Genomic DNA, 12,830 nt, shown 5'->3' with positions numbered 1-12,830 from the left:
ACTAAGATCATGGCATCTGGTCCCATCACTTCATGGCAAATAGATGGGGAAACAGTAGAAACAGTGGCTGACTTTATATTTTTGGGCTCCGGAATCACTGCAGATGGTGACTGCAGCCATGAAATTAAAAGACGCTTACTCCTTGGAAGGAAACTTATGACCAACCTAGACAGCATATTAAAAAACAGAGACATTACCTTGCCAACAAAGGTCTGGATGGTCATGGCTATGGTTTTCCCAGTAGTCGTGTATGGATGCGAGAGTTGGACTATAAAGAAAGCTGAGTGCTGAAGAATTGATGCTTTTGAACTGTGGTGTTGGAGAAGACTCTTGAGAGTCCCTTGGACTGCAAGGAGATCCAACCAGTCCATCCTAAAGGAGATCAGTCCTGAGTGTTCATTGGAAGGACTGATATTGAAGTCAAAACTCCAATACTTTGGCCACCTGATGTGAAGAACTGACTCATTTGAAAAGACCCTGATGTTGGGAAAGATTGAAAGCAGGGGAAGGGGACGACAGAGGATGAGATGGTTGGATGGTATCACCGATTCAATGGACATGAGTTTGAGTAAACTCTGGGTGTTGGTGATGGACAGGGAGGCCTGGCGTGCTGCAGTCTATTGGTCACAAGAGTTGGACATGACTGAGCAACTGAACTGAAAGTCAAAAACATTCCTGGAGATAAAGAGAATCACTCCAAAATACAAAAAATAAGCATTCAATTCACCAGGAAAATATTTGAATTTGTATTTGCCTAATAATCAAGTCCAAAAATATGTAATGCAAAAATTGATAGAACTGCAGGAAAATCATATTGGAGGGATTTTATATACCTCTCTCAGAAATAAATTAAAAATTCATCAATAAGATACAGAGTTTGAAAATGTGGGGAAAAAAATTGATTTAATGGACATATATAGGGCCCAATAACTCCATTCTTTACTAGCACACACAAAACAATTACAAATACATATTAACTATACCCTGGGCCATGAAAGAAAACTTCAAATAATTTCTTAAAGTCAAAATTGTACACAGAATATTTTATGATCTCAATAAAATTAAGTTGGAAAACAACAAAGAGGTAATTAAAGTCACCATCTTTTAGAAATTAAGAATCATACTTCTAAATGGCTCATGAGTCATAAAAAATTAAGATCTATTTAGAGCAAATGATAGTAAAAATACTTTTAATAATATGTGGGATCAATGAAAGCAGTATTTAGAGATAAAATTATAGCTTTAAACGCAAATCTTAGAAAAGCAAAAAGACTGAAAATAAATTACTAGACATGATGCAAAAAAGCAGAACATTATGGGCCATAACCAAAAGGAAAATCAGTCAACAGGAACAGTAAATTGAAGCAATAATTTTATTAATATATGCAGTGGAGAAGGATTCTTGAAGAAGAATTCAGGTGTGGAAAGAACAGAAAACAGGGAGGAGGGGAAAGAGGCCAGTGACTATCGTAAAGAAGAGAGCTCGAGTTTAACGAAAGGGATGTTGAAGGACTTCTTTAGAATAAGGACTTTCTAATATTTTCCTTTAAATTATCTGCTGAAGAGCTGTTCATCCTTCTCCTCACTCCCCCAAACTTCATTAAAGATCTCTTTGGAAGCGCTGGCTCATATTTGAGGTGAGAATCAAGAAGGAGTTGCGTCCCTAAAGAGATGAAAAAAAGAGCTACAAGACAAGATGTGGGAGGTGTGAAGGTAACTGAAGGTAAAAATGAAAGCAAGAGACAGGTAGAGAAGTAAGGCCTCTGGGACTTCGCAGTCTTTGAGAATCCTAAGTACACCCCAAGGGGATTTTACAGATCCGAAGGGGCAAGGTAGCCAGCGGACTTATTTTTATTCATATTACATGTGTCTGGGTGAATTAATTTCAGTGAGGAATATAAAACTCTCTGATAGGTCCTTTTTTTTGGGGGGGATAGTTAAATTTTTACTGAAGTATCATTGATTTATAATATTGTGTTAATTTCAGACATACAGCAAAGTGATTCATTTACACAACCATATGTGAGGGAAAATGAGCCATTTCAGGTTGTGTTTATCACCTGGGGAGATGATACAATATACATTTAAAAATTAGGAAACAGAGTGTACGTAAGACTGATCTCTATCAGATATATTTTTATGTCTAGAAAAAATATCCAAAATGTTAGCTATGGCATCTCTGAGGAGTTCTGAGTGGTTTCTATTTCTTCTTTATATATAACTGTCCGTCATAAGTATGAACACTCCGTAAGTATGTATTTTTTTAAAGTTATGTTGAGGTAACATTTTTTTCTTTTTAAAAAGTTTTTTTAATTGGAGGATAATTTCTTTGCAACATTGTGTTGGATTGATTCCATACAGCAACACGAATCAGCCATAGGTGTACATATGTCCCCTCCCTCTTTAGCCTCCCTCGCATCTCCCACCCCCATTCCACCCATCAGAGCTCCCTGTGACATCCAGCAAATTCCCACTGTTTTACGTATGGTAATCTATATGTTTCCATGCTACTCTCTCAACTTGTCCCACCCTCTCCTTCCACCGCTGTGTCCATAAGTCTGTTCTCTGTATCTGCATCTCTATTGCTGCCCTACAAATAGATTCATTGGTACCATTATTTTAGATTCCATAAATATGCATTAATACATGATACCTGTTTTTCTGACCTACTTCACTCTGTGTAACAAGCCCTAGGTTCTTTCACCTCATTAGGACAGACTCAAATGTGTTCTTTTCTTGTGGCTGAGTAATATTCCATTGTATATATGTACCACAGCTTCTTTATTCACTCATCTTAAAGCGGACATCTAGGTTTCTTCCAGGTCCTAACTATTGTAAATAGTGCAGCAGCGAACAGTGGGATACATGCATCTCTTTCAGTCATGGTTTCCTCAGAGTATATGACCAGTAGTGGGATTGTTGAGTCACATGGTAGTTCTAGTCCTAATTTTTAAAGGAATCTCCATATTGTTTTCCATAGTGGCCATATTGGTCCTTCTTTTTTCTAATTTATTTTATTTTTGGCTGCCCTGAGTCTTCATTGCTGCACATGGGCTTTCTCTAATTGCAGCAAGTGGGGGCTACTCTCTGGCTGCAGTGCACAGTCTTATTGCAGTGGCTTCTCTTGTTGCAGAACGTAGTCTCTAAGGTGGACGGGCTCAGTGGTTGCAGCTCGAAAGCTCTAGAGTGCAGGCTCAGTAATTGGGACACATGGGCCTAGTTGCCCTGTAGCATGGGGAATCTTCCCAGACTAGAGATCAAACCACTGTCCACTGCATTGCAAGGTGGGTTCTTAACCACTGGGCCACCAGGTAAGTCCTTTGACAGGTCCTTGATTTGCATATCCTCTCCCTGGTTTAGATCTAGCCAGAAAGCCAAGAGCTAATGGGCAGGCTCCTTGGTGAGTCTGGAGCAAAAATGACTGTGCTAAATGACCAGAGTCCTCAATGGGACAAGCTGATAGTCAGGGCCATACCTGGGCCATCTTAGAATGTAAGGATGAGGTTGAGTGTGTGGGGGCAGTGAGTGTGTGGGGGCAGGGGGTCACAGAGCTAGTATGTGAGGAAGCTAGGATTTGAACCAGGCATGTCTACTCCAGTGCCTGCACTCTATCCCCGACATCACAGGAGACCTTCCAGAGTACTTCTGCCCTAGAAAGTAGAGATGACTCGCATACACTTCAAATAATTCTCTGAGGAAAGAGACACCAGCTTGAAAGGGTAATTTAACCCATCTATACTGGAGCTCCTTGAAAGGCCCCATGGGCCTTATCTGCCCAAGACCTACAATTTAGGTCTGCATTTTGCAATTTCCTTTCTATGTGTCACACATCCTTTTTGTTCCTCCATTCCTCCTTTACTGCCTGCTTTTCCATTAAGTGGATCTTTTCTAGTGTGCCACTTTAATTTCTTTGTTGATTTTAACTGTTTTTAGAGTAATCTTCTTAGTGATTGCTCTAGGAATCATAATGGGCATTTTAATCACAACCTCAAATTAATGCTAACTTAATTACAGCAGAACAGAGGAACTTTACTCCAATATAGCTCTAATCCCTACCCCTTTCTTTGGCAAAGAGCTATGAAGCATGAATCACTGGGAGACCTCTGAGAAATAGGATAAACTATTTGCAGTTTAATTATGAATACCTTGTTAGTGAACTGACAGCACATTATTCAAAGTTGTACAAAGTCATAATAAACAAGAGTTTTACTGATCTCTGTGCCAAAAGCTCTACATTCCCCCAACATATGCTGTGTAACAATAAAAACACAGCTACGAATGCAGTCCCAGGGGAATGGGGTGGGTACTTCAGCAATTTATAGCACCTCACTGCCCCTATGCAAGGCTGAAATATATGAGATGCTCAATCATCCCTGATTGAGCACAGCTCATGGGTCACTAAGTAATGGGTTGAGCTTCCTCAACTGAGATGAGATTTAGTAAGTCTTGAATGGTGTTTTGTTCCTGGACACTCAGCTTCTGTTTTTTGGCTAGATGGAGGGCTCTCAAGGCATATTCCTCTGCCTGAAAGAGAATTGCAGAGACAAAAGGAAATTGTCACAGAAAAGTATTATATTGGAAGCCCCATCTCTGCTCAGCCCCAGAAACACGGGCAAGGATCCTTCAACTTCTCACACCACCCACTGAGCTCTTTGTGAAAACTTGTGAACATATGAACTAGGTCTTCCTAGCTAGCCTCACGTGTGGGATGAGGGTGAGAGAGGTCAGGGAACAGGACAATCTGGATGCTGAATTTCTGAGTTTATAGTGGACAAAGTCTCTTTTCTCCATCTCAGGGCCCTTTGAACCAACACTGAGAGGCATAGAGGTGAGAGGTGCCACCAGTAAATTGCCATCTGGGGAGTCCGGGTGGCCCAGAGTCTTGATTTAGACAGAAGTTTCACAGGACATCTTGAGACAGACTCTGGCTCATCTTTCCTTCCTTGCTACCTTCCCTTCTTTCCTCCCTCTCTGCCTTCCTTTCCCCTTTCCCTCCTTTCTTTCAATAAACATTTATTGAATGGCTACTGTGTTTCAGAGACTGTGACTATAGGCAGAAATTCCTAACCTTGTGAAATTTACTATATAGCAGGAGAGACAGGCAATAAACAAGACAAATAAGTAGAATATGATGGTGTCTTAAATAGTGATTCATGCTAAGAGGAAAAACTAAAGCAGGCAGGAGGACAGAAAGCATTAGCGATGGCAATGCTGCTACTGCTGCTGCTGCTAAGTCGCTTCAGTCGTGTCCAATGGGGGTTGTCATTTCAGACAGAGGACAGGGAAAGCCTTATTCAAGAGCAGATAGCTGATTCCAGACCTGAAGGAAGCAAGGTACCAATCTGAGTAGACAGAGGTGGCCCTTTCTTCTAAGAACCTCTTGCAGATCTAACATCCTTAAAATACCTTGGAGGAATGACTTCTTTGAGTAGAAAATGGGACCCTGAAATGCAGAGGTTTTGTCCACAGTAAACCTGGAAATGCAATGAAAATGTTTCTCTGTGCCCTGACCCCGCTCACCTCCATCCCACATGGGGTGGCTGTCCCTCCTTCATGCTCCCGCAGCGCCCCAGGCTTTGTTATCTCTGTTGTAACCCTCTGATCCGGAACTCCTCCAGGCCCTGGTGTACAGTAGGTGCTTAGTAAAAGTTTGCAGACAATTGGAAAGAATGAAGGAAGGAAGGGAGGAAGGGAACAGGGGAAGGACATCTTAACTTTTCCCATGTCACCTGCACAAAATTGCCTCCTCCAACCAACCCTCTCTCCTCTTTCCTCTTGCCTGCTTTGTTTTTCTTTGTACAGCTTTTCTCTCTGAAACTATATTACACATTTATGTGTTTGTTTATTGTGACTTCCCCTCCTCCAGAAGAGCATAAGTCCCATGGAAATAGGCAACTTGGCTGGTGGTTCACCACTGTGCCCTCAGTCTCCAGAACCATCCTTTGCACATGGCAGAAGTTCAATAAATTGTTGAATGAGTGGATCAATCAATAAATCAAGAAACCTGAGATTTGCCACTTACTCTATAAGAAATTTGGCAAATAATGGACCCATTCTGTGCCTCAGTTCCTTACCTGTAAAGTGGGGATGATAAAAGACTTACTTTGTAAGGTTGATATGAGAATGACATGTGATACTTCATGTAAAGTACTTAGGCTAGTGACTGGCTTGTAATAAGCACTCAAAAATGATTACCTTTGGAATTGTTTCTGCCTGGATCCCTCCAGCAGCGGGGAACTCACTATCACTGTGTAGTTAGAGTGACTGCTCCATTTCCCCAAGAATTCCCCAGAGCCCTTCTTTCCTGCAGGCCTCCCAGCACTGCCCAGCCTCAGTTTACCTCTGTGACCCTAGGGTGGTCCCCTTGAAGGAAGAAGGCAATCTTGTTTTCATTGTGCAGTTGGACTTAACACAGGGGAAATGTCATGAGTGTCTGAACTTTTTTGGAGTAAGGGCTTACTCTGAGGACAAAAGCTAGTGCAGCTGGACAAAACAGCTGAATCCAACCAGAGGAATTTCTCCCTCTGTTTTAGACTTGCTGCTTTTCTAGGGGAACTTGCCTTTGAAGAATTCATCATCAGGAAGTAAAGCATGAACAGAATTTTGAGAACAAAGATCGTTTTTTGGGGGGCTTTGTTAGATGTAGATTCTCGAATGTTCAAGATTGAAGTCAGGATCTGAATAGCTTCTGCTTCCTGGGCTTCATCTGCAATGGAAAGAAAGGGAGAAAAGAGGAAGCAGGCCCTGGGGCAGCGGTGTCTACCCTCAGGGATAAGCACTGAGCAGTTAGGGCACTCGGCCTTCAGGCAGTTCACCAGCTTTGTCCAATGTGCCATCATCAGAGTAAACTGAAAGAAAAAAAAAAAGTTCATTCCTACAGGTCCCTGAGTTGCTTAGCTTGCTTTCTTTCAGAGTCCTAGATTTCTCAGGCCCCCAGTACAGGGAATTTGTCCTGGTGTGATTCCTTGGGTTCAATTCAGTTTCCACTCTACATCAAGAGGAGGGAGACAGGCTTCTGGCAGCCACAGAATCTTAATTCTTCTTCCCCAAATCCAAAGATGCTTAAGCAACAACATTTCCGCTTTCCCCATGTGAGGCTAAGCTAAGAGAAAAAGACAGAAAAGACATACACTATAATGTTAAAGTTGACACTCTTTGGATAGCTATGATTTTCAAGTTTTATGCTTTAACATGAACCACTTTTATAATGAGAGAAAAGTCAATAAAGTTATGAATTTTTTGAAGCTTAGCTCAAAACTTCTCCAAGAAGTCTTCCTTTTTCAAAACCATCCAACTGTCCTCATTTCTTCATTCTGGGACTCACCTTGTAATATAATTTGTACTTGTTGAAGTTATCTTTTCTTTCACATAGTTCCTGTCTCACTCACTACACTGTTTGTCTCTTTTGAGCAGAAACTAGATCCTGCATCAGTTTTTATGATCTCAGAAGGAACGGTGCTGTGTTCAGTCCTCAGCTCTTTGCTGAGCTGAGGATACAGAGATGACTCAGAATCCACCATGCCACGGAGACGCTCACAGTCCAGTAAAGGAAGAGGATGAGGCTCCAGAACAAATGAACAATTGGACTTCTGTGTGGACACTCATGTGTCCTGGGAGGATAACACATAAAAAAAATGGATGCTGTGCAAAAATCTCAGGGGGTTCTAGCCAGGTTTTCTTTCCTTCCAAATCTGTCCCTCATTAACCCCACTGGAAAGACTGTGTGTGACGCTGTGGTGCTGTGATGTGTTAAGTCACTCCAGTTGTATCTGACTCTGTGCGACCCTATGGACTGTAGCCCACCAGGCTCCTCTGTCCATGGGATTCTCCAGGCAAGAATACTGGAGTGGGTTGCCATGCGTTCCTCCAGGGGATCTTCCTGACTCAGGAATCAAACCCACGTCCCCTGAATTGGCAGGCAGGTCCTTTACCACTAATGCCGCCTGGGGAGCCCACGGGTGCTGCGGCTGCTGCTAAGTTGCTTCAGTCGTATCCGACTCTGTGCGACCCCAGAGACCGCAGCCCACCGGTAATGCTAGCGACCTGAATTTTTCACAACAGTGGCCAAATCTCTTTGATTCCTCTGTCTCAGTTTGCCCATCTGCAAAATAGGGAAGATGGCACGGATGCAGCCCACGACAGGGACAGCTGCTCTCCCTCTGAAGGGCAAAGTCTATGGATCAGAAGAAATGAAGTCACTGCTCTGTTTCCCAGGAAGAATTGCCACTTACCCAAGCCAGTGTCAGTCTCAAATCGTTTGCCCAGTAGATCTATTTGTTGGATGCGAGCCTGTGAGAGGACTTGATAGTGATCGTTCAAATATTTGTTCCAGATCTCAGAGACCTGTTGGGAAAGGAGATGGTAATCAGACAAGCAGGCTGGACTTTAGCCATTGAACCAGCCATTTGAGAGGGCAGAACCTCTGGCCAGGCTTTCTGACCATCTACAGACTCCCCATTTCATTGTGCCTGGAGGCAGGGGGAGCCCTAGGAGCCCAAAGGTGCTTGCCCAAGGTAAGTGTGACAAATGCTGGGCTGCGAAGGGCACATGGCAGGTTGATCTGGGGACAGCCCTGGTGGGGTCTAATTATAACAGCTGCCATGTATGTATGAATACCAAGAGGAGAAAGAGGATGGGATGAACTGGGAGATTAGGATTGACATATACACTACTATGGTGGTTCGCCTGAGCATGCACTCACACATGTTTAAAATAGATAACTAATGAGAACCTGCTATACAGCAGAGGCAACTCTACTCAGTGCTCTGTGGTGACCTAAATGGGAAGTGGCAGCTCTTCCTAGGAAGCAGAGCAGCGACTTCACCTCTTCTGATCCATAGACCTTGCCCCTCAGAGGGAGAGCAGCTGTGCCTGTCATGGGGCGCATCCATGCCATCTTCCCTATTTTGCAGATGTGCAAACTGAGACAAAGAAATCAAAGAGATTTGGCCAGTGTTGTGAAAAATTCAGGTCCCTAGCATCATCCATGAAGGCGATGGCATCCCACTCCAGTACTCTTGCCTGGAAAATCCCATGGACAGAGGAGCCTGGTAGGCTGCAGTCCATGGGGTCGCACAAAGTCGGACACGATTGAAGCGACTTAGCAGCAGCAGCAGCAGCATCCATGGGCTTCCCAGGTGGCGCTAATGGTAAAGAACCCACCTGCCAATTCAGGAGACATGGTTTTGATTTCTGAGTCAGGGAGATCCCCTGGAGGATGGTGGTTTAGGTGGTGAAGAAATCCGCCTGCCAATGCAGGAGCTGCAGGAGACCCAGGTTCAATCCTTGGGTTGCGAAGATACCCTGGAGGCGGAAAGGGCAACCCACCCCAGTATTCTTGCTGGGATAATCCCATGGATAGAGAAGACTGGTGGGCTATAGTTCATGGCGTTGCAAAGAGTCAGACATGACTCAACACCTGAGCACACATGACTCAACCCACTCACACATGTGTAAAATAGATAACTAATGAGAACCTATGCATAGCAGAAGGAATTCTACTCAACGCACTGTGGTGACCTAAATGGGCAGGAAATCCAAAAAAAGGGGATATATGTATACATACAGCTGATTCACTTTGCTGTACAGCAGAAACGAACATAATATTGTAAACCAACTATACTCCAATAAAAATTAATTTACAAAATAAGGTTTGAATATATTCTTTAAAAAAATGACTGCCATATGTTGAGCACATACAACTTCCTTTACATCCTCCCAACATCCCAACTGAAGTCTTATTCTTATTACTCCCAATTCATAGATAATTAAACTGAGGCTCAGAAAAGTTAAGATCACACTTGACTCTTGGTAAGAGCTGCTATGTGGCACAGCCAAGGTTTAAATTCAAGTCTGCCTGATTCCAGAGCTCTTTTTTTTTCAGCTACATCACAATGCCTTGTCCTCAGAAGTGGGTGTAAAATATGAATAAACAGTCACTGCATGAGAGCCTCGGAGAAGGCAATGGCACCCCACTCCAGTACTTTTGCCTGGAGAATCCCAGGGATGGGGGAGCCTGGTGGGCTGCCGTCTGTGGGGTCGCACAGAGTCGGACACGACTGAAGCGACTTAGCAGCAGCAGCATGAGAGCCTATACCACATGCAAAAATGGTTATTTGCTAAGTAAGGTGTATATGAACATAACCAACATTTTAATATATTGGAAACAGTTTTAAATCTTTCACAGGTAAAGATGGACATTTTAAAGTGCTTTCATGTTCTTTGATCCCTTCACAAGACCTTCCCACAATCAATTTTGCTTAAAAACCTAATCTCCTCTATCCCACACTTCAACATGACCACCTTAGCTTGCTGCTAGGGATATGACAGTATGTGTGTGTGTGTGTTAGTTGCTCAGTCGTGTTTGACTCTCTGCGACCCCACGGACTGTAGCCTGCCAGGCTTCTCTGTCCATGGGATTCTCCAGGAATACTGGAGGGGATTGCCATTCCCTTCTCCAGAGGATCTTCCCGACCCAGGGATCAAGCCCTGGTCTCCTGCATTGCAGGCAGATTCTTTACCATTTGAGCTCCAGGGAAACCCTATGACAGAGTATATGGCAGTCTGTTTGGAGGGGTTTTGTTCTTATTGACCCATAATTTGTTATTTGCTCACTGCTCTATGAATGCTAAGGACTAAACTATTCTGGTAGAGGAGAAACAAAGAAAGAGAAGTGGAATATATCATGTATTAAGCTATGTGACCTTGGGCCAGTCACTTCATTCTGTCTGTGTCTCGAATTTCTCACGAATGGTCTGACACCAGGTTCAAGATATAAGGCCTAAGTATCAAGGCTTAGCTCCCGTATTCCCAACTCACCTTGGTGTACAATGTGTCGGCCAGGTCCAACTTTTTAAGGCCATTGAAGATATTAGCCAGGTGGAAGTAGCCGCCTGAGGCCCTGATGTGCTCTGTCCCAAATGCACAACTGGCAAAATAAATCTATAGCAGAAGGAAGAAAGAGAGTGCTTGAGTTTTCTTTGTAAATCATATGTCTGATAAAGGACGTGTATCCAGAGTCTACAGAGAATTTTTACAACGCCTCATTTAAAAATGGGCAAAGGATCTGAACAGACATGTCACCAAAAAGATATACCAATGACTAATAAGTACGTGAAATAATGCTCAGTGTGATTAGTCACTGAGGAAATGCAAAATAAAACCCACAATGAGCTACATCTTTACACACACAATAACGGCTCTAATTAAAAAGACAGAAAATCACATATACTGGCAAAGATATGGCAAAAATGGAATCCTCTTGTCCATTGCTGGTGGGAATATAAAATGATGAGGCCTCTGTGGAGGACAGTTTGCCAGTCCTCAAAAAATTAAACATAGTTTAATCACCATAGTTTATTGACCCAGCAATTCTATTCTTAGCCATATATCCAAGAAAAATAAAAACATTCCCTGATAGCTCAGTTGGTAAAGAATCCACCTGCAATGCAGGAGACCCCAGTTTGATTCCTGGGTCGAGAGATCCACTGGAGAAGGGATAGGCTACCCACTCCAGTATTCTTGGGCTTCCCTTGTGGCTCAGCTGGTAAAGAATCCATCTGCAATGTGGGAGACCTGGGCTTGATCCCTGGGTTGGGAAGATCCCCTGGAGAAGGGAAAGGCTACCCACTCCAGTATTTTGGCCTGGAGAATTCCAGGGACTGTATAGTCCATGGGGTTGCAAAGAGTCAGACACAACTGAGCGACTTTCACTTTCTTCACACAAAGACTTATATACAAATGCTCATAATCAGTATTATTTATAATAGGCAAAAGATGGAAACAACCCCAATGTCCATCAACTGGTGAAGGGTAATTGTGGTATATCTACATGAGAGTCAACTGTAAGACAAATGAAGTGTTGATATATACACAACAACATGGGTGAAGCTCAAAATAACTATGCTAAGTGAAAGAAGTTAGATGCAAAAGATCACATATCATTGTTTATATTAAATGTGTATGCTGCTGCTGCTGCTAAGTCGCTTCAGTCGTGTCCGACTCTGTGCGACCCCAGAGACGGCTAAATGTGTATATTAAAGGTAAATCTAGAGGGATAGGAAGGGGCATGAGAAATGGTTGCAAATGGACATGAGGGCTCTCTTTAGGGTGAACACTGGATTATGTTGATGGTTACACAACTTTGTAAGTTTATTAAGAAATCATTGAATTGTACACTTAATTGTACATACCATTGAATTTTATGGTATGTATCAATAATTTGGTTTTTTTTTTTAAACTTAGGCTGAGGAATCTGAGCTTGATCTAATGCTAGCTGTGTGGTCCAGCTCAAGACAGAATGTGCTTCTGCTTGATTTGTTGGAGGTTGTATAGAGAGGAAACACAAATGAAGAAGTGCATGAGTCAAGCTCCTAGGTGGAAGTAGATGGTACCCTTACAAGTATCCCCTAAGGACGGTTTAATAAAGGGTTTACCTCCAGAGACGTGGAAGGGGTAAGGAACCAATGAGAGTTAGTCAAGCACTGGGGACTGTGCTATTGAGACTGTTACAGTAAGAGACTGGTACGGTCCAAACTCCTGAGAAAACCAGGGGAGAAAGCAGGGCTACCAGGGCCAGAAAGAGAGCTGCAGATGAAGGCTACCTGACGGGAGCTGTGGCTACGAGGAGCACTTCCCACTGGTGCAGAAAGGCAGCAGAGAGTAAATACCTCACCCTCTGTCTCCTCAGAACCTCCTCTGCCATGCCTCTCACTCCCCAGATGCAACTGAGGCCAGAGAGCAGTGAAGTCCAGGTTCTACAGTCCATAAAGGTCAGCCTTCCAGGGCTGAGTAGAGCAAAGAATGGATCTGGGGTAAGGGGATATGGAGAA

At 43.2% G+C, this 12,830-nt stretch overlaps 1 protein-coding gene across 4 annotated transcripts in view; it reads right to left on the bottom strand.

The window, feature by feature from the left end:
- Positions 1-4,111: 4,111 nt before the first annotated feature.
- Positions 4,112-12,830, bottom strand: part of ZMYND12 (zinc finger, MYND-type containing 12) — a 35,564-nt gene continuing 26,845 nt past the window's right edge. For 3 of the 4 annotated variants that reach the window (XM_010862658.1, XM_010862660.1, XM_010862661.1), the window contains exons 5-8: positions 10,819-10,941; positions 8,232-8,343; positions 6,561-6,706; positions 4,112-4,524 (exon numbers count right to left, since the gene is read on the bottom strand). In XM_010862658.1, the coding sequence (XP_010860960.1) occupies positions 4,399-4,524; positions 6,561-6,706; positions 8,232-8,343; positions 10,819-10,941 (507 nt within the window). In that variant the 3' untranslated portion in view covers positions 4,112-4,398. The remainder of the gene's footprint in view (positions 4,525-6,560; positions 6,707-8,231; positions 8,344-10,818; positions 10,942-12,830) is intronic. The other variant, XM_010862659.1, reaches the window with a different exon arrangement.

Source organism: Bison bison, unplaced genomic scaffold, assembly GCF_000754665.1.
Source record: "Bison bison bison isolate TAMUID 2011002044 unplaced genomic scaffold, Bison_UMD1.0 scf7180017864484, whole genome shotgun sequence".
NCBI lineage: Eukaryota > Metazoa > Chordata > Mammalia > Artiodactyla > Bovidae > Bison > Bison bison.
The sequence above is the reverse complement of the archived record's forward strand: the minus strand, read 5'-3'. Positions and strand labels throughout refer to the sequence as shown.